Genomic DNA, 24,141 nt, shown 5'->3' with positions numbered 1-24,141 from the left:
GAATAAGAGAAGGCCAGGGGGGAATAATGAGAAAGGCCCAGAACTCAAGAACTTAATTAAATGAGTTAAGAAATAAAGTCTCCCAGAACACAAGCAGAAAGCAAAGCCAAACTTATGAAGTCGAGGAAAGAAAAAGAATAAGAATCTAGCAGCTTAAGGCAAAAGTATCCCGGTATTAAGACTTAAAACAGTTGGTCTTTGGAACAGATACAGGTATAGTTCAATACCATTAACTATTAAAATCCAACTCATTTTCCTTGCTTAGTTTTGTGCTCCCAAAAAGACTTCTGATAATTTGTTTCCCCACATATATACCAGCCCAAGAGATGAAATGATCTGAGAAATTACAAAACCAGGTATTAGAAAATTACTGGTTTATAATGAGCACTAGAAGCTGGCGTGTGTTTTGGTTTAAACATGTCTTCTGACAGCACGGGTATAATAAATCAGACCCTTTTGCACATGACTGACAAAACTGGGATCTCTAACTCTGTAAAGCCAATAGGCTGTGGTAACTACTAAGGTACAGACATGGTGGATGACATGTCCATTTCACATCTAAAGCAATGATTTTCAACCACCCTAGTGTCACATCACAACAGAAAAACACATTTTAAACAAACATCCACCACCAACCCCTCCCAAGCCCCATTTAAGAATCACTACCATAGCGTCTTCCCTGGTGACCCAATGGTTAAGACTCATGTTTCCACTGTAGGGGGCTCAGGTTCCCTAGTAGGGAAACTAAGACTAAGATCCTGCCTGCCACAAAATGTGGCCCCAGAAGTCACTGCTATAGTGAGCAAATGGGTGTACTTTTTTTTTTTTTTAATATTTATTTATGCACTTATTTGGGCTTCCCTTGTGGCTCAGCTGGTAAAGAATCCGCCTACAATGCGGGTGACCTGGATTCAATCCCTGGGTTGGGAAGATTCCCTGGAGAAAGGAAACACTACCCACTCCAGTATTCTGGCCTGGAGAATTCCATGGATAGTCTGTGGGGTCGCAAAGAGTCAGACACAACTGAGCGACTTTCACTTCACACGCACTTCTTTATCTGGCCGTACCAACGTCTTAGTTGCAGCATGCAGGATCTTTGATCTTTGTTGCAATGTGAAATCTTTTAGCTTTTTCGCAGGTTTTGTCATTTAGTTTAGCCATGGCATGCAAACTCTTAGTTGCAGCATGCATTGACAGTGCGGAGCCCTAGCCACTGGACCACCAGGGAAATCCCTGCACTTATGTCGTACCATTCCAACAAGCGGAGGAGGAGGAAAAGGTTAAATGCTTTGATTTAGGCCAGGTTCTGCCAGAAGCAGACTCTTTCCAGAAGAAAAGAGTGTGAGTGCAACTGATGATTCCGGATGCACTAGGAGAGAAGCGGGGATGTAAAGTAAGAGCAGGAGGCCTATGAAGGTGCAGTCATCCCACTGCGAGCAACTATGCTTTCTTCTACTGGCAGCCTCCAACAGATGGCATGGAGACCACCATCCCATCCAAGGAGTAACTCAAATATTCAGTTGTCATCTCTCTGGTCAGCAAGGAAGCTGAGTATGCATTCTCTGATTCGCATTCACCATTGGGTAAAAGCTGCTTTCAGGGGCATTAACTCCACAGCACTTCAAACAGAGAGAGCGCCTCCGACAGGTGCTGGCAGGAAGACTCCTGCTGTTGGCATGTGCTGGACTGGTGAGTGCTCAGGCATCTGGGACAGGTACTGACATCTTCTGTTATACAATGGATAGTTCCTCATTGACTTCTCTCCCCTTTGGCACTCAGCAGTTCACCTGCTCATGCCATCTTTCACAGTCCTTGACACAGATCTTCTCTTTGCTCCATTCAGAAGAAACAGCTTCTTTCTAATGGCCTATCAGTTCTAAATGGAACCTTTTATTGGTTCTAATTACTAAGAGCCAAAAATGTTAGTTCCTTTATAGCTTTTATACCTAAAAGGTTTTATGAATACAACCAAAGAAAACACTTTGTGGAGACTCAAATACAAAGTTCTATTTATTTTCAACAATGAAATCAACACAACAAAGAGGAACTAATCCTCTTATTTTTCAATCTAACACAATTCTTGGCACAAAACGATCTTCAGTAAATAAAAACACATTACTAGTAAACAAGTAAGACTTTTCTTGAGACTCTCTTGTAGTGTCTGAAACAAAACTAGATGATAGGTAAAGAAACACATGCTAGAGACTTCACTGACACAGACTCAAAGAAAAGAACAGCCAAGAAACAGGGTTCCCAAATATTAAGCTGGCAAAAGAAACACGGGCTTTTCAAAGCAGCCCAGAAATCAGAGCTCACTGAGGGATACAAGAGTTTGCGATAGTCCATGTTCAAGGCCTTGTAATTAAATTTTTCCGTATTTCTAGATTCTTGATTTGGAATCTATCACAATCTAGAGGAGCTTCTGCCAAAAGACAGGAGGCTCTTTATTCACAGTCTAACAAGGCCCATCTAATTTTCTTTCTTTGACTTCATGACTAGCTCCTATCACCAATATAGCAGGGATTCCACTCCAGAAAACGACCACTACTACATAAACCAATCTCTCTGTTCTCGATTTTCCTTTCATAAATACACTGATACTGCCAGGAAGAGCTCAAAACATATCCCATTTCTTTTATTTCCATCCTCTTATACAACTCTGCATGGCGTGCTGCAGTCCATGGGGTTGCAAGGAGTCGGACACAACTGAGTGACTGAACTGAACACAACTCTGCTTGGGTGCAAGATCTAGGACTCACAGTGCAACAAAACTGGTCAAAAGATTAGTGTCGGGTTCCAATGCAAAAATTTCTGAAGTCCAATGGTCACACAAAAAAATTTAATGTCTTATCTGCCCAACTTTTTTTTTCCATTATCTTGCCAATTATTTCTTTCGGAATTCAATCCTCCGAGCTACATTCTGAGCACCAAATTTTTTGACCAATGCATCTCGAGTAGCCTCATCATCTTTTTGCAAATCTAAATCATCCTGTCGGGACCAAATGGGATACCCATCAGCCCTCTGACCAGACTCTAAAAAGGAGGAAGTAGCCTCCAGCTCACCACTATTTTTTAGGAAGGCCTGTGTAACTGTTGATAGATCCAAGTTAAACTTTTCCATCAACTGCCGGATGATCTTAATGGCAGCTCCCACCTCTGGTGCAGAAACTTTTTCTTCTTCTTCTTCTTCCTCATCAGGCTGTGTTTCTGAGTCTTCCTCAGGCGTGGGTGGATCGTCATCACACATTGTTATGTGTATTTCAAAATCAGGACTCTCGTCCACCTAGACAAAGTGAAGAATAGAACCAGTGCATAACAACAAAGTCACAAACACTTACTCTTAAAATACCTGGTCTCTCCCAACTACCAGCTCCTCTCCCTCTCACTCCTTCCTTCAGCTCCTCTAATGTGTTATGTTCCTTCTTGCATTTAGTCAGGCTAGATGTGTGGATACAGGCATGTGTGTATATATACATACACACACACACATATATGTGCCTTAGCGTAACCAGGAGTGTGAGTATAGGGTATATATGTGTCGATGTGTGCATGTGTAAACATATAAATACGTGTATGTATAATCATGGTATTCCAAAGAACATTAGAAGCTACACTGAATGTGAAAAATATATGCATATATAGGCACACATATACGAGTATACCTGTATGCATTAGATTATCTATTAAAAATTTGACTTCCCTCTCAGGTTGTAAGCTCCATAAGGTCAGGAATTGTATTTTACTTGTCACTACATCCTCAGTGCTTACCAATGCTTTCACATAATAAGCACTCAAAAAACACTGCTGTATGAATATATTAGGGCCTCCACGCTCCACTACATTTAGGCACATTACAAAGAATATTATGTGAGAAAAGACCTATGTAGGCCATGTTTGAGAGTTGTTGAAGTACCTGAAAGCTTGTGAAAAATGAACCAACTTTAAACTAAATGAATTTTAAACTATTTCGTGGTTTAGACTAAGACCTAACCATTTTTCTTGGTGTTAGTAAGAAAAGTTAATTAACAAGATTCTTTTTCTTAGAGAAATATGCACATATAATTTGGATTTTTTTAAATTATTTTATGGTTGCCTTCCTCTATTACTATGATTAAATATGGGATTCCAACAAAATATCAGAAATTAACTGAATATGCAGAGCTAAAAAAGCTCTAAGTATATAAACAGCTAAAATTGTTTAATAAAAAAAATTAACCTCCTTAAAAAATTACTTTTACCTGAGAAGCACAAAGTATTTTAAAAAGATAAATCCACAGTCTTAACTTAGAAAACCTTATAGATAAAAGTACTCAAAGTGAGATGCTTTGTACTGCTGAAAATCATGCTCGCCTTTCTCCCTCTCCCCCTCCTTCAAGCCTCCTACCAAACTCTGAAAGCTATGTGCCTGGAACTTGGATTGGTCCCACTTTCCATCTTCCTCCTCCATCTTGAACTCTCTTACCTTTATGGGCCTCAGGCGTATAAAAAGGACAGATGGGATGACCACTTTCAAAGGAGGAGAACAGACGTAGGGAAAAAATGATTTCTAATCAACATACCACAATCTCCTCAAACTCTCGGGAAGCTTCTACAAGCATCTTTTTGACTGCTGCTTCATTCTCCTTCATCTCTTCTTTTTCAAATTCTTCTTCAGGCAAGTCTGGAGTTCTCTTATTCTGTGGCTCTGTTAAAGAGAACAGCACTAGATTAGAATTAGCTCTGGGCCACAAGTTAGGCTGAACTTTTTTCCCTAACAGTTTTTGATCAGAGGGTGAGAAAAACGTAAGACACGCACGTTCAGTAATTTCTAATTTCTCAGCTTGCTACTGAAAAGTTATACAATAAAAATAATGATAATTTTACTAAGTTCTCATGTATAAAATAAAAAATACTCTTCAAGCTTAATTCATTGTTTTGTTTTGTACCTATATAGATTTTGCAAAAAAAAAAAAAGGCTGCCATAAACTGGGTTTTCTGGGAATCAGATTCTGAGATGGAGATTAACATGTAACGTGTTGATCAGGGAGTGCTTAGCGGGCAGAGAGAGAAAGTTGAGCTGTGAAAGAGCTCCAACAAGGCCTCAGCTGAAACCATGGAGAAGTATGGAGCTGGGAAGCCCCGCAGAGTTGACCATATTGGGGAAAAGGTGCCAATAACACTACACAGATTAGTCACTGGACGCCAGCATAAAATGACAGAACCTTGCCCAGCTGCAGATGGATCTGAGGGGCCTACCACAATCCACTACATACCATCTACAGAAAGAAGAGCCTCATAAAGCTAAACACCTTCCTATTCTCCTTTTACTCTGTTCTCTGAGGATTTAACTCTGCTGTTTTCCACTCAACAAAAACTGACTGTGGAGGGGCAACTCGAGGGAGTTTTGCACCGAAGCCGTTTCTGAATTCCGATTATGGTGATGGTCACACAAATCTATACATGCATTGAAACACCTAACTGGAAAACCTGCATGGCAATTCCTCAAAATATCCAACAGATAATTACCATGTGACCCACCTATTCCACTTTTGAAAATATAAAATAAATAAAGAAATAAATGAAATGAAAGCATGGTCTTAAGCAGGTATTAGTACACCCATACCATAGCAGCATTATTCACAACAGCCAAGATGTGGAAGCAACTTAAGTGTCTATCAATGGATGAATGGATATACAAAATGTGGTTGTAAAGTGGAACATTATCCAACCTTAAAAAGAACAAAATTTTCACACATGCTACAACATGGATAAGCCTTGAAAATAAGCCTTTCACTTATATTAAATGAAATAAGCCAGACACAAAAGGACATATACATTATGACTGCACTTACATGAGGTACCTAGAGAGATCAAATTTATACAGACAGAAAGCAGAATGGTGATCGCCAAGGGGAGGCAGGAATGGGGGGCTGGTGTTTAAAGGGTACGAATTTCAGTTTGGGAAGATGAAAACATTCTAGAGATGGATGGTGGTGACGACTGCATCACAACATACTTAGTGCTACTGAACAGACCACTTAAAAACTGCTAAAATGATAAGTTTTATCTAATATATATTTTACCACCATAAAAAAAATAAATACCTAACTGTACATCAAAATAAGTCAATTTTATTTTACATAAATTTTTTAAAAGAAGCCTTATATGCTGAAATAACTAACAGATAAAATATGACATTGCCTTGCTCTGATCTACTTTTCTAAAAAACACAACCCCACACACTATTTCAGTTTCCATGCATCAGAAGCCCAGGTATGGCTTGTACCGGTCCACTGATCAGGGTCTAATTTACTTTTATTTTTTAATAACATTTATGCATGTATTAGCCATTTATTTATTCCCTCTTCTGAAAACTTCCTGTTTCATTTCCTTTGCTCATTTTTCTACTAGTTTCTCTTTTACTTACTAACTTCAGCAAGCCCTCAAAGGGAAACACTAAGGAAACTTGCTTTGTTGCAATGTATTGGGTATATTTTTCCAATCTGCCCTCTGACTTTATCATGAAAAGCTTTAAATTTTAAGTAATCAAATATGTAAGTTTTTTTCTTCATCTTCCTGGCTTCAGAAATAACAACACACAGCTATTAAAAAGGCTATTCATCCACATTCTTTCCTGGTCCTTTTTGGATCTTAATTTTTATATTTAAATATCTGAACATGAAAACACTGCATAGGATGAGTCCAGTTAATTTCATCCCAAGTTCCAATTGGTCTACCAGTCATCTCTATGTCACTGATTTATATATAAAAATACATATATATATGCTCTCCTTCACCCATACACATAGCCCTTCCCTCTCTCCAAGAATTCTCCCTCTTCCTTACTCCATCCCAGTCACACTGATCTCTGCACTTAATACCCCCAAAACCTGGAACATTCTTCACCAAATAACCACCTGTTTAGTTCCTTCACTTCCTTTGATCTCTGCTCAAGTATGAGCTTATGACAGCGAACTTCCCCTCTTACCCTGTAGAAAACAACCTCTTCTCGCGTCCTCACCCTTTTAATTTTTTTCTACAGCACTTGGAGTTGGTGATGGACAGGGAAGCCTGGCCTGTTGCAGTCCATGCAGAGTGGGACACGCGGCTCAGCGACTCAACTGAACTGATAGCACTCACCGCTGCCCAGCTAGCATTTTAAGCTCCATGACTACAGGGAGTTTTATATACTGTTACCACCCAGCACGTAAGAGTCTGGCGCTCAAATACTTGTTGGATGAATCTCAAGTGTCACTTTACCAAAAACAAAACTCCTAATAAGCATACTGAACAGGAGAAAATAGATTTTACCTCCCCAGACTTCAACTGTTAGGCAGAATAGTCACACAAGGAAAGAGACGTTAAGTGGAGAAAGCGTACTCTAAACGAAAGTGTCCGACAGTTTAAGCTCAATATCGATTATGCAGAAGAGAAGATTCTCAACAGCTATGCCCTGTGTCCTAACCACGTCGGAAAACCAATACTCAGTTCACCTGCGTTAGAAACTCACCTCACCCGAGCGAAACTAGGAAGCGGCTTCCAATAGAACCTTCTATGAATATGCATTCATTTAAGCCAAGATACGAAAATAAAATGGATTAGAAGGCAATGGCACCCCACTCCAGTACTCTTGCCTGGAAAATCCCATGGACGGAGGAGCCTGGTGGGCTGCAGTCCATGGGGTCGCTAACGGTCGGACACGACTGAGCGACTTCACTTTCACTTTTCACTTCTCCGATGCATCGGAGAAGGAAATGTCAACCCACTCCAGTGTTCTTGCCTGGAGAATCCAAGGGATAGGGGAGCCTGGTGGGCTGCCGTCTCTGGGGTCGCACAGAGTCGGACACGGCTGAAGTGACTGAGCAGCAGCAGCATGGCTTTAAAACTGGCTTATACCGAATCTGCCTAAAGCCATGAGAAACACTGTTTAAAACGAGTCTGTGAAATATTTCTGAAAAGATACCCAAGATACAGGTTGTCTCTGGGGGAAAAAAACTGGATAGCTGGTGGGAAAAAAAAGGAGAAGGGGAAGAATTTTCCACAGACTCTTTCTGCCTCTTTTGCATCTCGGGCCATGTCGTGTTAAAGAGAGATTTCAAAATGATGCTAACTTTACCCGAATGTTTAAAGACAGATTAGAAAATGATGCAAACTTTAGCCGGACGGCAAAGGGGGTTAAGGAGAGGGGCTGGGCGATGCCCCCAAGACGCCCACATGGACTCCCCGCGGAAGGGGAGACGCCCCCGCCCCCAGAGCACCCCGGTGACAGCGGAGCACCCGCGCGTCGGCGACCGCAGACCTCACCCCCGCTATCAGCAGCCTCCGGGTCTTGCTCAGCCTTCCTCTTGAGTTTCTGCGAGGAGGGGCTCACGGGGGCCTCCCCCAGCAGGTACTTGTGCTCCTGGCCCCGCAGGCGCTTCAGGTAGCGGTCCTTCATGGACTGCCAGGAGTGCTGGGTGAGCGAGCTTTTCTCCATCGCTTTCCACAAGGCGTTACCGGTGACGGAGCTGGCCGAGCGGGCATGTTCCTTCACGTAGGTTAAGATGGCCACGTCGTCCGCGTCCGTGAAGACCATCCGCCCCGCCGGCGACTGCGGCTCAGGCTCCGCCGCGGCGGCGGCGGCGGCGCCCCGGGCCTGGACCCCGGGCTTCGTCTCTGAGGCCTGGTCGGCCGCCGGAGCCGGGCCCAGACGGTAGGCCTCCAGCTCGAGCTTCTCGTTGCGCTCCACGCAGTCCAGAATGTACTGCGTGGAGATGAAGTCGCCCGAGGCCTCGGCCGCGGCCTCCCCGGGCTGGGCCAACAGCACGGCCCCGGGCTCCTGAACGCGACAGAGAGTGCCGCCGCCGTGCAGGATGAGCGTCGAGAGCCGGCGCTTTGCCGGGCTGGGACGCACGTAGAAAGACATGGAGCTGCCATCCTCCCTCACGAACAGAGTCGAGGAGTGAGTGGGTCCATTGGGGTCTTTGCCCAAATCCATCGCCTCCGCCATGGCGCTCCCGGGGCACCCGAAAAAGCTGCCCCCCCCAGCGAGCGCCCGACGAACAAGGAGCTTCAGGGATTCAGGTAAAGCTCCCGGCGACGCCTGCGCCAGGCCCGTAGTGCGCCTGCGCATTGGCTGCGCGCGAACAGTGCCCCGCCCCCTTTCCCCGGAAGAGGCGGGGCTTCTGACATTGACCTGGAAGTCGCCGCGCGACTCCCCGTCCTCTTTAGGTCCGGCCCTCGGGGAAGATGGCTGATGTGCAGGGCGCTGAAGTTAAAGTGGACTGCGGCGAGCCGAAACTGAGCAAAAAGTAAGTGTCGCTGCGGGTCATTATGCGATCGGAGAGTCTGGACTAGGAAGCGCCTCGAGGCTCCGGCCGGGACGGCTGTGCCTGGGGCCTTATTGCCGGTTCTCGTGGTTATGAACACGTTGGGACGCAGGCGCTGCGTCCCGAAACTACATCCCCCAAGCAGCCCGAGGGCCCCGCTGGTTGGGTCCTTCCTCCCTGTCGTACTCCTAGAGTAAGAGAATGCGGAGAACTGGGCGGCGACGGAGAAAAGCGAAATTTACTCTTTTCGCGGAGAAATGTGTTATTGTGCCACGCCCCGGTAAAGAAGTTGGAGAAATGATAAATACCCAGCTCTTCAGAAGGACCTTCCGATTTTCCTTGGCCTCGCCAAGGCCATTCTGAACCTTTTGTATTAAAGGGATCATTCTAAAACTGTCGTGCAGCTATCTTTATGGGTTGGTCAGAGGGTCTGTGAGAACTGAGTGAATCACCAATCAGCAGTATGGGCTGTCTTATTTAGCCGAGTACACCAAGCTGCATTTAGTACTGCTGGAAATATCTTTGTTAATCACCCCAAATCCTTGGAGTATAAAGGTAAATATAAATGAATTAAGATTGGCTTCCCTTTCACCGATTGTCCTTTGTATTCTCTTAATACTGCATTCCTCAACCGGAGTCCTTCATAGAACCTAGGCAGTGATAAGAGTGACTAATTGCTCAGTACTCCCAAAGATAGTACATAAATATAGTACCCTTCCAGGGGCATCGGAGAGAAGTTAGTTTCTTGCATCTAATGGCTGCCTTAGTGCATTTTTTTTACTTCTGTGTCTTGATTATTCTTGGAGCTTCCTTTGTCAGAATCTTTAGTGAGCACCACCGTATGCCAGTTATTGTCTCCAAGTTTAAAAGCAGGCTGCCTGCCAGGTGACTCAGTTAAGGCCTCATTCATTTTAATGCAGTGAAGAACATGATCTCTGTCATTGTGTTGCCTTCCAGTGTTAATGTATAAACTTAATGTAGTCCAAGACTCTTCCTGAAATTCCCCTTTCCTCCTCATTCCTAGAGCTCCAAACAAGGCTTTGGCTCAGCTGCCTTTGCGGCTTATTTGTAGCTCTGTCTAGAGTTGGCAGTTGATGATGACTTTTGTGTGTTTCACATTGCCATCTTTGTAGCTAGGTGTCTCATCTCCAGGAGACTGCATGTCAGGAACTTGAGAAACACTGCCTTGTGTCCTGTCTCCTATTTTCTAGAATGTTGTAACCGTTTGTACCTGTAAGCCATTGATTGACTTATTATTGACTTGCGACCCCAGATAAGCATCTTGGTACCATAGCCAGGGCTGAGAACATTGTCAGTGACACGTGTGGCACAGTGAGTGTTAGATGGCTGCTGTCAGTTGAGAGGGTCTTGCATAGAATGGGACACTAAAAGGTTGTGTGACCTCCCCTTCTCCCCCAACCCAACCCATAACAGTAGGAGTGCTGGCTGGGGTTTATGGTACTGCCTGTCCCATCTGACACCACATCTCTGTTTCCTGTTAGGTGGTGGTAATCATTCTTAGGTGGTTCCAGGGTATTCTGCCATGTTGATGCAAGCCGCTGTAAGGCTTGTTAGGGGGTCCCTGCGCCAAACCTCCTGGGCACAGTGGGGGCAGAGGGAGCTGCGCCTGTGTCAACTTGCTCCTTTTACAACGATTCACAAGGACAAGCCACTTTCTGATAAAAGAAGGTTGGTGCCCTTTACCTTCTTTATTGCTCTGGAAGCAAAGGTCCTTCTTAATTAGTTTCTCATCTGTAAAGCCTCTGGCTAAGTTTTGGACTTGTTGCCAAGTAAACAGCCCTGCTACCTACTACCCAAACCAATAGTCCTTTCTCAGTTTCTCTTTAATATATTCAAATTCTCACTCCATAAATTCTTGAGATGACGTTTAGGTCTTATGCTAGAACAGTGCTGAGACAAAACACTTGTATGAATAAAGAAGAATTTGTAACACCGATTATTTTCCCGTCCCTATCTTTTTGGAATTTCTTTGCTTCTGAGATTTAATTTGGTTAGTAGTCTAAGTTCTTATTCCTAGAACCTTTCTGGATAACCCTTTTTACTGACTTGATTTAAATGGCAAAAACTGGTGCTGCTGCTAAGTCGCTTCAGTCATGTCTGACTCTGTGCGACCCCATAGACGGCAGCCCACCAGGCTCCCCCGTCCCTGGGATTCTCAGGCAAGAACACTGGAGTGGGGTGCCATTTCCCTCTCCAATGCATGAAAGTGAAGCTGCTCAGTCGTGTCCAACTCTAAGGGACCCCATGGACTGCAGCCTACCAGGCTCCTCCCATGGGATTTTCCAGGCAAGAGTACTGGAGTGGGGCGCCATTGCTGCTAGGAAGAACCAAATAGGCTTAGATGCTCCTGACTGAATGACAGCACAATAAATCTAGCACATTCTGGAGAGGCGACTTTACAACTGATACAAAACAGATTATACCCAGAGACATGTACTTTGGGGCCTCAGAGTCAGTTTTCTTACTTAAAAGATGGTCATTTCAAATCTCCATTTTTTAATTGAGTTATTCTAAATTCATATATAATTAAGAATGTTCCCTGAAACCGAACAATAGCAAGCATGACGAGGGATCATTTGCCATGGTTCATTATTATAGGATATTCATTTAACATTGGTGGTTTGAAAGAACAATGAGGCTATCCCTCTCTGCCCAAATCTGTTTGGTTTCTGAGTCTCAGCTAACAAGTATTAAAAGAGTTTGGATAGTGAGAGATTTGACCAGAAATTTAATCCACATCTGTAAAGATTCCGTCCTTGAGGCAGGGTGTGAAGAGTTAAGACAGTGGGGCAATACCTAGAATAGTTCACATTTGCATACTTAAATAAAGAATGCAGTTAGATGCTAGGGATGGGGGTTATCTCTTTGTGTATATTTCAATCCTCACAACATTTAGGGAAGAAGATGTCTATTATTATTTTAAAGGAATAACTTGAGTAATTGAGTAACTTGCTCAAGCACGCCAAGTCAGGTTTTAGTCCTAGACAGTCTGGCTCCAAAGATGGTGCTCCCCTACACCATGCTGCTTTGTACACTGTCTACCCAATTTGTTGTCAAAGTCCAGCTCCTCTGGGGAAAGGCCAGTGCTGAGGGTCACTGTCAATGCATTGATCAATGCTGAGGGAGAGATTGTCAGAGGAGTGTCTCCCTGGACTTCCTCACCCCACCCCAGACTAATCCACTCCTGGTGGGAGGGGAGAGAGATGACAAAGCGAGGACTTTCTCCTTATCGCACATCACATCTAATGCGCTCAGAACTCCATGTTGTCCAGAGGATACCAAACAACTCAGTCCCTGGCCTCAAGGGGCTCCCAAGACTAATTAGCCTGAGAAAATCTTGGTGATTTTCTGTAAAACATTTATTCCTATCCTAACTATAAACTAATATATGTAGGGTTTTCTTTGTCCTTGTGTATCTTGATTTTAGACAGGACCTAAGGCCAAGGACCTCCGACTGGAAAATAGAGACTGAGAAAAAGATCTTTCAACATCTCGATTCTAAGTTTATTTTTTCCTGTCTATTTCATGTATAGAGTTTAGTAACTAAGAGATAACTGTGGGGGTGTGGAACTGGACAAGTGTGTTTCCCTGGGCAGTTGATATTTTTGGTAATTGGTGATGGGGCAGAACGTAGGGGACTCTTCAGGCACCTGTTAACATTGAACACTTTCATCTTCCTGACAGTGAGCTAAAGAGACGCCTGAAAGCTGAGAAGAAAATAGCAGAGAAGGAGGCCAAGCAGAAGGAGCTTAGTGAGAAGCAGCTGAGTCAGGCCGCCGCCACCAATCACAGTGCTGATGATGGCGTGGCTGCGGAGGAGGAGAGCTTGGACCCAAATGTGAGTTCTCGGGACCACTGCCCTCCCTGGGCTCGGGGCAGCTTCTGGTGAGAATTGGGCAGGTTCCCCGGGAAGAGACAGTAGGAGGGACCAGTGACTGGCGGGATAAACAGGAACTGGGGCAGGCACTGGGACTGATGAGGGGGGCCCACCACTCCATCTGGTTGAAGGCACAGGCCCTGTGCATCTTTCTTGTCTTTTTTTGCTTAACATTTGAGAAAATCCAGTACTTTCAGGTGGCTGCTACTCCTTGGAGTTAGTTGGACCTTACAGCAACCCTGGTGGTTTCCCTGGTGGCTCAGACGGTAAAGCGTCTGCCTGCAATGCGGGAGACCCGGGTTCTATTCCTGGGTCAGGAAGATCCCCTGGAGAAGGAAATGGCAATCCACTCTAGCACTCTTGCCTGGAAAATCCCATGGATGGAGGAGCCTGATAGGCTACAGTCCATGGGGTCGCAAAGAGGAGGACACACTGAGAGACTTCACTTTCACTTTATAGCAACCCTAGAGAAAATCTCTCCCTACAGGTGGCCCCCCCGGGTATTTTAGCTGAGAGATTGGCAAACCATGGCCCCACCATCCCTGTCACTCCTCCCTAGTTCTGTAAGTAAAATTGTGCTGAAACACAGCCATGCCCATTGTTTATATGTCTTAAGGCTGTTTTCACACTACAACCTTGAGTAGTTGACTAGTTGCATCAGAAAATGTTTGCTGACCCCTGATACAGAATATTCATACCTCCAGGCCCATGGGTGTGCCTTGGGGAAAAGTCTGGTGTGTGACCAGGGATAGGAAAGGCAGGCAGATGTGTCTCCAGAAGTGGTAACCAGTGCCACCCGCACCAACTAAACTTACTGTTTAGTGAATTTCCTGGCAGTCGAGTGGTTAGGTCTCTGAGCTTCCACTGCTGGGGGCCATCCCCCAACCCCCAAAAAAAAAAAAAAACTTATTTAGACAAAAATGTGGTTTTTCTTTTTGTCACACCTTGGCATTTTGGAATTCTAGTCTTTATTCCCAGCTATATATCTGGCCACCCTGCATATTTAAGTGCAAATCTCACTCCATAGCCAATCCTTGATTTCAAGGCTGGGGAGAGCTTGGTTAAAGAAACCTCACTGTATTGGGACCCCTCTGAGGCAGAATACTGAACTCCGCTAGACCAGCCACTGGTCTAACTGGGCTCAACTTCTCAGAAGCTCTTTTGTTTTTTTAACAGCAATACTTCAAAATCCGAAGCCAGGCAATCCACCAGCTGAAGGTCAGTGGGGAAGATCCATACCCACACAAGTTCCATGTGGACATCTCGCTCACTCAGTTCATCCAGGAATACAGTCACCTGCAGCCTGGGGACCACCTGACTGACATCACCTTAAAGGTGGCAGGTAGGAAGACTCCCTGGCAATTTGCTGGGCTCCCGCAGCAGGCAGGCCTCTGCAGTTGTGCAAAGGAACGTCTGGGGTGATCTTGCTCTGGAGGAGCTTGTGTCTGAGACTACGTTCCTAGAGACGGTGCCATTATGTCTATTCACAGAAGGTAGAGCAGCTCTGAGGCATGAGGCCACATTCCAGTGTCGAGGCTGCAGAGGAAAGGGCATTCTTTGTGGGGGACCCCTGACCTGGTGCTGCTATTTGTTCATAGTCCTTTATGAGACTTTATCCCGCCAGTGGGAACCATGCCCTAATAAGCTCCTAAAAATTCGGATCTGTGTCCCTAGACTACTATACACTAGGCTATATTTCTAGAGCACTCTTATTTTGTATAGGATCTTCTCCTTAATTCAAAAAAGAATTAAATCTTGTCTTTCATTTATACCCCCAAAAAATATTTCTATATAAAACTACCAGTTGTAGAAAATTTAGAATGTTGAAACATTCAGAGAGGCAAAGAAAGAAAAGTTTAATTACCCATAATCCCACCACCTAAAGAGAACCCCTGCCAATACTTAAATGCTCCCCAAATATGTTTTGTCTTTGCTTTTTTGATACTTTTTCTCAAATTTCTTTTTTTATCTTTTTTATACTTTGATTTTTTAATTTTATCCTCCTTTCCAGATTTTCTTAAGGCATTACGTGTTTTATTTATTCAGTCTTACTTCCTTCTAATGTAGGCTTCATTTCTGAGATTTTTTTTTACTTTATTTTCTAATTTTTTCATGCCATCTCATTTCTTAGTTTTTATAACTCTGATTTGTGTTCTTTCATATTTTGTATCATATTCAAATGTCTTTCAGGTTGTGAAATAGAATTCTTTGCTTTTTCCTGAGCATGTCTTTCTCAAGTGCTTTCATTGTCTGTGGAGATGTTATTCTTGTTACTCTGTTTCTAGATTTAATATTGGTGTTTGACCTTGGTTCTTTTTTTATTGATAGGCAAGAAATAGATTTATTAATATAAGATGCTTATAAGAGATACACATGAGCAGGCAAGAGAGCTCTGCTGTGATGTTTTGTTTTTTTATTTTAAATGTGAGATTTTTTTTTTTCCTGAATATTAAAAGGAGGCTCAGGGGACTTCTTGGTGATCCAGTGGCTAAGACTCTGCTCCCAACACAGGAGGCCCAGGTTCAGTCCCTGATTGGGTCCCACATGTTGCAACTAAAGACCCCACATGCGGCAGCTAAGACCTGACAGAGCCAAATAAATAAATATTTTTTTAAAAGGGAGGGGTGGGGAGCTTGGTTCAGATCACTTTTCTAGTTTCACTGAGATCTTTCTTCTGGTTTTTTTTGTGTGTGAAGCATTCAGAAATATGGCAACTTGCTTTCTGGGAGTTTCAGTCTCTTCTTCCTTGCTTTTGTTGGACTTTCTCTGTTTTCTCAGTCTTGTTCAGTTTGGGGGGGCCTTGTCCCAGGAGAGATCCCTGGCCGTTGAATTTAGAGAGTTCTTGGGGGCTCTACTAATGGGCTTCATCCCCTAGACCTTGCTGGTACGCAGCCCACAGTACTCACTTGTATGGCAGTGAGCTGCAGTCCTTTACTTAGCCCTGCCGCATTTTCCAGTGAATACCTGTGGTTTTGGGGGAGACTTCCCGTTCTCAGACCTGTCAGAGACCCCATTGATTCCCATAGCTTTTTCCTCTTGGGGTCCTTGCTGGTTTTTACCCATGCTCCTATTGGGGGATTCTTGGAATATCTTCCCACGTAATTTTGCTGTAAATTTTGTCCATGGCTTCTTGCCCTCCCCTGTCTAATTGTGCTTTCTCTTTTTATGTGGGGATTTAGGAAGATCCAAAAACACTGCCACCAACATTCTGGGAATCCATTGAGCACCTTTCAAAACCAGATCTTCCTACACATTCTTTAACTGGTTTGAATGGGAAGCCAACTTTGTGCTGTAGAAAAGGGCAGGGCTTAGGCCCCGGGCTACGATCAAATTGCTCTAGTCTATGTTCTGCCTGGATGTGAAAAGTGCAGAGGGAACTTTTTGGCACTGACACCGTGAAATAGCTTCTGTCAGTATTTCTGCTGTTCTTTCTCCAGGTAGGATCCATGCCAAAAGAGCTTCTGGAGGAAAGCTCATCTTCTATGACCTTCGAGGAGAGGGGGTCAAGTTGCAAGTCATGGCCAATTCCAGGTATATAGAAATACCATTTCCAGGCCTTTCTCGATTGGCCCAGAGCAACATGACAGAGAACAAAGGCCATGTGGTCTTCTTTTCTCGTTGGAAATAAAAGTTAAAGGGAATGGTGTAAGGTGGGGAAAATAAAGTAGCCCTCTGGTCACCTAGAGACTGACGCCTGTTCTTGGGTTGTGTGACAGACATTTGACCTTGAATCTAGGAGTTGTCTTAGATCCACAGTAACAGTTTAGCAAGGGTTCTAAAGTTAAACCAGAGGTCAGTTTTCATCTGGGATATTATATACTGAGTTAAATTTTCCATTCATTCAGGAATTACAAATCTGAAGAAGAATTTATTCGTATTAACAACAAACTGCGCCGGGGAGACATAATTGGAGTCCAGGGCAATCCTGGGAAAACCAAGAAGGGCGAGCTAAGCATCATCCCCTATGAAATCACACTGCTGTCTCCTTGCCTGCACATGTTACCTCATCTTCACTTCGGCCTCAAAGACAAGGTGAATTCTTGTGGCCTTCTGGCTCTGATTCTACCATACCATTGAATGGAACACATCAGTGATTCCTCTCTGTTCCTTCTCATTTAGGAAACACGGTATCGTCAGAGATACTTGGACTTGATCCTGAATGACTTTGTGAGGCAGAAATTTATCATCCGCTCTAAGATCATCACGTATATAAGAAGTTTCTTGGATGAATTGGGATTCCTAGAGGTGATGGAGAGTGCTTACCTGACATGAGCTGCCTTGCGGTGCCTGCCTCTTACTCTTCCCTTCCCTTCCCTTCCCTTCCCTTCCCCACAGGCACATCCTGTGTCAGTATGCTTCATGCTCAATGAAAAGTCCTCTTTCTTGCCCTGATTTGGAAGGTAGGACAGGACTGCAAAGATAATGAACACAGCAGAGGGCCAGTCACGTGCTAATGATGCCATGTTCAATATGTTGCCAACTCATTTTGCTTTTTTGTAGAATTAAAAGTATTTTTCTTAATTTTTATTCAACTTCTTTAAACTGAAAGATGTTGTTTAGGAAGAATTTTAGAACTGAAAGATGTTGTTTAGGAAGAATTTTAGAACAAAAAATTTCAATATTTTCTAATTGTATGAGAAATATGAGTACATGTTACCATAAAACAAATTTAGATAATAAAGAAGTAAGTAGAAGCAAAACTGAAAGTCCCCTTTCATTTTTTCCCAACTAATTTCCCTCTCCAAACATGCATTTGAATATGTATCCTTCCTTGCCGTTTACTGTGTATATTTATATACATAGCAATGCATGTTGCAGATGGGGTACCTGTGTAAATGTTTTAGAAGGGTTTTACTCTTTGTTTTAAACATAAATGAAATCATGTTGTGTATATTATAATGGACCTCTCCACCCCAACATATTCTAGGACCCTTCGCATGTCCGTGTGTGTGTGTGTGTGTCTATGTTCCTTTTTGATACTTTATAATTATTTCCTCTGTTGGTAGTTTAAGTTTCTGATTTTCTTTGATAATGTTTTAGTAAACATCTTTGTACATGTGCAAATGTACAAGTGTTTCTGTATGCTGGATTTATGTCAAAGGATATAAGCTATTACATTTTTAATAAACACTGCAAATTGAACTCAAGAAAGGGCATACCCATTTAGAGTCCCACTGACAGCTTGTGAAAGTTTATGATACTGTGTTAATGGTGTTTGGTATTAATAGAAAGAGACACTATACTAGAGAATCAGGCTGTGTGTTAATGGTGTTTGGTATTAATAGAAAGAGACACTATACTAGAGAATCAGGCTGGCTCTACTTTTTTGTCGAGCACCTGCACATTACCATTGAACTTATCTTTTACTTGGGATATAGTAGACTATCCCAGTCAAAGCATGAGCCATCCCCTCAAACTAGAGGAGCTCCGTCTGTAAACTAACGTTTTTCCCTCTCTTTTAGATTGAAACTCCCATGATGAACATCATCCCAGGGGGAGCTGTGGCCAAGCCTTTTATCACCTACCACAATGAGCTGGACATGAATTTATATATGAGAATTGCTCCGGAACTTTACCATAAGGTAATCAATAAAAGATGCCCTGTGTCCTTAGAGAAGCAGAAGGCTGAAAAACATTGGCTAGACAGGTACAGTCAGAAATAGAGGAACAGTGAGGGTAGAAGAACAGAGGAGTTCTAAATGTCGAGTTTGTGAGTGTTACATTTCTGGAATTTATCTACAGGATCAGTAGAGCCTTCTCTAAGGGCAAAGGGAGTGTCTCTCCTAGATGGACAGATCTTCCTAACCTACTTTGTTTCCCATAAAACTTTTTAAGTTTATAATTCTTATATTAAATCTGATTTTAGTCTTTTGTTGAGAAATGAGTTGAATCTCTGCCTGAAAATTGGAAATATCCTCAAATCACCAGAATAAATATCAAAGACTATGTCATTGGTTGCAAACAACAAAAACTGTTAAAGTATTTAAGTAAAAGAAAAATGTATCCAAATATACAGGGAAGTTCACAATTTCCAGGAGGATCAGAGAATTGGGCTTGGAGACCACACAATTCGAATGGTTCTGAATCATATCAAAGGGCTGTCCCCGTGAAGAACCCAGTATCTTCCATTTGGGAACTTAGCACAGCTCATAAGCGTGGTGTGAGGCACAGGTCGTTGCCATTAGGACCTCCACAGTTACTGCCTTTATAAGCCGGATACCTCTGGCCCCTTCACCCCAGGAGATTCTTGCTATATCTGCATCCTCTTTGCACGTGGAAGTCTCACAGATGGGTCTGACCGGGGAGCTTGGGTCATGTGTCTGCACCCTGACCTCCAAGAGGCTTCCTGTAGAAGCTTACACAAGATGGGGGACACCCCAGAGAAGAGTATTCAGTGTTCCTGGGCAGCCAGAGTGAATTATAATTTTATCCACAAAGACCTGAAGAGAGTAGGGCATTCAGCATTTAGGTGGAGACCTGAAAGCATGGCTTGAGCTGTGAAAACCAAGTTACAACTTCTGTAGGCAGAAACTTTCCCCAGCCAGACAAGACTGGCTGCTGTGACCATGACCGTGGCCATGTGTTACTAGATGCTGGTGGTTGGTGGCATCGACCGGGTTTATGAAATTGGACGCCAGTTCCGGAATGAAGGAATTGATTTGACTCACAATCCTGAGTTCACCACCTGTGAATTCTACATGGCCTATGCCGACTATCATGATCTTATGGAAATCACAGAGAAGATGATTTCAGGTGACCCTCCCCCCCTTCCTGCTCCCTTTGTCTTTCCAACGTGTCTGGAGGACTGGTGTGCTGCCTTCAATTGGACTTGCTGTTGGTCCTCTTTAAATGACGTTTCTTTCCCAGGGATGGTGAAACACATAACAGGCAGTTACAAGGTCACCTACCATCCAGATGGCCCAGAAGGCCAAGCCTATGAGATTGACTTCACCCCGCCCTTCCGGAAAATCAGCATGGTAGAAGAGCTTGAGAAAGCCCTGGGCATGAAGCTGCCGGAAACGAACCTCTTCGAAACTGAAGGTAAAGTGAAGCACTCCTCCAGTTGTAGGGCCCTCCTTCCTGTTCAGCTCTGAATTAGATTAGGTCAGGAGTAGAATTCCCCGTGTAATTCTTACATTGGGGTGGTATTGTGATGGTGTGGTGTCTTCTGTCCCAACTTGTATGTTTGTATTACAGAAACTCGCAGAATCCTTGATGATATCTGTGTGGCAAAAGATGTCGAGTGCCCTCCACCCCGGACCACCGCCAGGCTGCTTGATAAGGTGGGAGGCTGGGCACTGGCAGCAGATGCCCACATCCACTGGAAATGCACCCTGCTCCCTGTGAAGGGGAACTCTGCCAAAGAGAATTAACTTCCCCAGCTTCACAGGAATGCTCTAGAGAAAGGAGAGAACAAGTTTTAAATTCCTGCTCTGCTAAGCTCTCTGCCAAATAGTTGCATTTGTTGCCTTAGTTAATCCTTACCAACCTTTCAGCAGCTTAAGATAAACCTCTGTAGCATCAGGTGTGGACAGGAGTCCTCTGCCACCAGGACTGAGCCAATCAAAATGGCATTTGGAAGGGCTCTAGCTGTGCTCTGCTTTTTCCTTCAGCTTGTCGGGGAGTTCCTGGAAGTGACGTGCATCAATCCTACCTTCATCTGTGATCACCCGCAGATAATGAGCCCTCTGGCCAAATGGTAAGGCAGACTGCAGTGTCTCAGTTATCTGTTGCTGCATGATAACATCAGAACTTAGTGACATAAAGCAGTTTATTCTTAAGAGTGTGTGGGCTCACAGGGTTGTCTTTCTGCCCTATGTGGTGTTGGTGAGGGTAACTCAAGTGGCTTTTTTCACCTGGGAATTTGGCCAGTGTGCCTTGCATCCCCCTGCAGGGGATTCTCCTCCTCCAGAACCTCTTCTCTGGCAGCAGAGCCAGGGCTCCAAGTGGAATCATTCTGAAAGACTAAATCCTGGTGTGCAAACACACACCAAGCCTCTGCTGATGTCCCACTGGCCAGAGCAAGTCACCCAGGCAGCCCGGAGTCGGTATGGCAGGGCATGAGTATGGCGGGTTTGGTTCGGGGTCCCAGTCTACGGCATAGGTCTGTTGAAAGATAATTCAAGCTTCCTTGTCTCTAACCGTCCTGGGTAATGTAGCAAATGATTCAGTGCTGAGGATGCATGCAGGCTTCAGGTCACAGTCAGAAACAGTTTTGAGTCAGCCAGATTTCAGGAGTTCTTGTGCTTGTACCCCACTCTCTGCTTATTCAGCCTCCCCGGTGGTCTGTCCCCAGGCACCGCTCTAAAGAGGGTCTGACTGAGCGCTTTGAGCTGTTTGTCATGAAGAAGGAAATATGCAATGCCTACACGGAGCTGAACGACCCTGTGCGACAGCGCCAGCTCTTTGAAGAACAGGCCAAGGTAAGGAGCGAGCTCACCAGAAGACACCTGCCTTCACCCTGGTCTGTGTCTGGCCTGCAACTCCTGCTGACGAGGACAGAAATGAGGCTGAAAGCCACGGGCCTCACAGGAGGAGGTCACATTTCAAGATGGAGAACTTGACCAGTTTGGGCCCTAGAATTTCTGTATAAATGGGGCTCAGGCGTGATGATCTGTGGGGGGGAGTGTGACACTTTTTTGACGAGGATGTTACGTTTTCTTAAATGGTACATTTATCGAGGTGGCCTAGGGATGGGAACACAGCACCCACAGGCTGCCTGCATTAGCGTTGCCACTGATGGGTGGTTCAGGAAATGGGAGAGACACTGTTGGGAATTATCAGTCTCTGAAAATCAACTTCACTGGACTCACAGAGCCCCAGGCAGTGGAGGTATTTCCATTTGGCAGAGAAGTTCGCATATGTTCTGGGGTATGGTTCATCAGTCCTGACCTTCAGGTCTTCAAAAGAAATGGCTCCATCCTAGAGTTCCTGGGAAGCTAGTTTCCAGCAAGTGCTGGGTGTCCGGAGCAGCGCTGGGTTGGAAACGCCTCTGGCAGTTTCCACATGCTCACTCAGACGCCAGAGCGCGCAGCCCGGTACAGTGTCACTGTGTGCTTCTGTCCTCTAGGCCAAGGCCGCTGGCGACGATGAGGCCATGTTCATAGACGAAACCTTCTGCACCGCCCTGGAGTACGGACTGCCCCCCACGGGCGGCTGGGGCATGGGCATCGACCGCGTCACCATGTTTCTCACAGACTCCAATAACATCAAGGTACCCGGCAGCCCTGGAGGGGCACCGCCGTGTGCACCAGTGTCAGAAGCGTGGCCTGGCGGGCCTGGAGCGCAGGGGAAGGGCGTTGGGCTGGGAGGAGGGGCAGGCAGAGAGGTTACCGGTGACTTCACAAGAGGACCGCCAGGGCATCTGATTGTACAAAATTGGGGGGATTCTACCCAAGGCAGAAGAGATACCAATTGTTTGCATTTCTTAAGGATCCAAGGAACATACTGAGCCGTCTTCATGCATTACCTCATTTAACTGAAGTCAACCTGGGACATGTAGAAACTATTGCTATCCCCATATTTACAGATGAAGAAATCATTTGGAGAACCTCTCTGTTTATTCTTTTGATATCGTGACCTCGGCAGTGCTGTGCATTTTTTTTTAATGTTTACTTGTTGGGCTCTGGGTCTCAGTTGCAGCATGCGAGATCCTTTAGTTGTGCATTTCTTCTTTTCCACTGTTTGTAACTGAGAGGGACTGAACTCAAATGAAACAACACAACACAGATCTCCAGGTTTTGGTGATAACAGTAACGGGGGCGGGTCAGTGGGGAGGAGTGGGTGGATGGGCAGGAAAAAGTGCTTCTTAGCTTCAGAATCCATTCTCTCTCCTATAGGAAGTGCTTCTGTTTCCTGCCATGAAACCTGAAGACAAGAAGGAGAATGTAGCCACCACGGATGTCCCGGAAAGCACAGCACCTGGCACTTCTGTCTAGAAAACAGTAATGGCGAGTCGTGTGACGGGCATTTTTGCATTTCTGTAATCAGGGACTGCGAGGGAATTCCTGTGTGTGTTGCTGTCTATTTGACTATCACATTTCACTTCAGCCGCCAAAAGCGAGAAGAGGAATCAAGAATTCCTTTTTACTCCTTGTTACCAAATAAACCATTTGTCTCTACTCTTATCGCTCTTTTTACTTTTGAAATGTCATCTTATCTCCCAGACAACTGACCTAATGAATGTTTAGAATTCTACCACTTTACTCATTCAACAAATTTTTCTAGTTGACATCTAAGTGGAAATCTAGAAACAGAGATCTGAGTGGAAAAGCATAGTCCAGACCAGAGGGCTGCATTTTTGAGGAGCGCCAAAGGGGTCTGCAATGACCAGAAAGGAGTAAGTAAAGCTCAGTGAGGGGCCAAATCACGCAGGCACCTGTAAGCCCTGCAAAGGAGTATGTGTTTTATCATGAGGGAGATAAGTAGCCATTGGAGGGTTATGAGCAGTGTTTTTCAAAGACTGTTCTAGTTAGTATGTGGATAGCAAGAGTGAGAGAGAGTTAACTCTGCCTTTGCAGGCCGAGGAGGACATGATGGCTTAGTTTTGGATGGTATAAAATGATGGTGATGGTTATGAGTTATTGGAGTTTGCTTGTTGTGAGAAGAGGAATCAAATAATTTCAAGGTTTTAGGCCTAACCACCTGGAAAGCAGAGTTGTCATTGACTTGAGATGGAAAAAATTTGAAGGGCAGGTTTGAGAAGGAAGGTTCAGTGTGGTTTTGGACATATTAAACATGTTTGTTAGATGTTGGGTGAAAAGAGTGAGTAGGATGTTGACTAGTGAATCTGGTGTGTTCATATTTTCAATTCAGTGAAAAAAAACTGGAGCTGGGCAGAAAAAGTTAATTAAAAAAGTCCAAGATTAGCACAGCAATCCAAGAGAAAGACAACAGCAGTTTGTCCAAAGGACTAGGGTTTTGCCATAAAAGTAGAACTGGGTGAATTCAAGAGAG

At 44.4% G+C, this 24,141-nt stretch overlaps 2 protein-coding genes across 3 annotated transcripts; one reads left to right on the top strand and one right to left on the bottom strand.

Moving 5' to 3' along the window:
• Positions 1-1,981: 1,981 nt before the first annotated feature.
• On the bottom strand, positions 1,982-9,121 carry TERF2IP (TERF2 interacting protein). The gene is made up of 3 exons (XM_069549621.1): positions 8,284-9,121; positions 4,560-4,684; positions 1,982-3,283 (listed from the first exon to the last, which is right to left on the bottom strand). Exons 1-3 carry the CDS (start codon positions 9,089-9,091, stop codon positions 2,885-2,887), a joined length of 1,332 nt encoding a protein of 443 aa, XP_069405722.1. The 5' UTR covers positions 9,092-9,121; the 3' UTR covers positions 1,982-2,884.
• KARS1 (lysyl-tRNA synthetase 1) lies at positions 9,117-23,306 on the top strand. Of its 2 annotated transcripts, XM_069549605.1 has the most exons (15): positions 9,132-9,269; positions 10,790-10,976; positions 12,993-13,146; positions 14,362-14,527; positions 16,623-16,716; positions 17,031-17,217; positions 17,305-17,430; positions 18,648-18,767; positions 19,776-19,938; positions 20,053-20,226; positions 20,383-20,468; positions 20,799-20,884; positions 21,482-21,608; positions 22,256-22,399; positions 23,025-23,306. In XM_069549605.1, the coding sequence occupies exons 2-15, from the start codon at positions 10,831-10,833 to the stop codon at positions 23,121-23,123; spliced, it is 1,872 nt and encodes a 623-aa protein (XP_069405706.1). In that variant the 5' UTR covers positions 9,132-9,269; positions 10,790-10,830; the 3' UTR covers positions 23,124-23,306. The 2 variants fall into 2 exon arrangements, with proteins under 2 accessions (XP_069405708.1, XP_069405706.1); XM_069549607.1 differs by lacking the exon at positions 10,790-10,976 and having other exon boundaries at positions 9,117-9,269.
• The last annotated feature ends 835 nt before the right edge of the window (positions 23,307-24,141 follow it).

This window comes from Ovis canadensis, chromosome 14 (genome assembly GCF_042477335.2).
Source record: "Ovis canadensis isolate MfBH-ARS-UI-01 breed Bighorn chromosome 14, ARS-UI_OviCan_v2, whole genome shotgun sequence".
Taxonomy (NCBI): domain Eukaryota; kingdom Metazoa; phylum Chordata; class Mammalia; order Artiodactyla; family Bovidae; genus Ovis; species Ovis canadensis.
The sequence above is the reverse complement of the archived record's forward strand: the minus strand, read 5'-3'. Positions and strand labels throughout refer to the sequence as shown.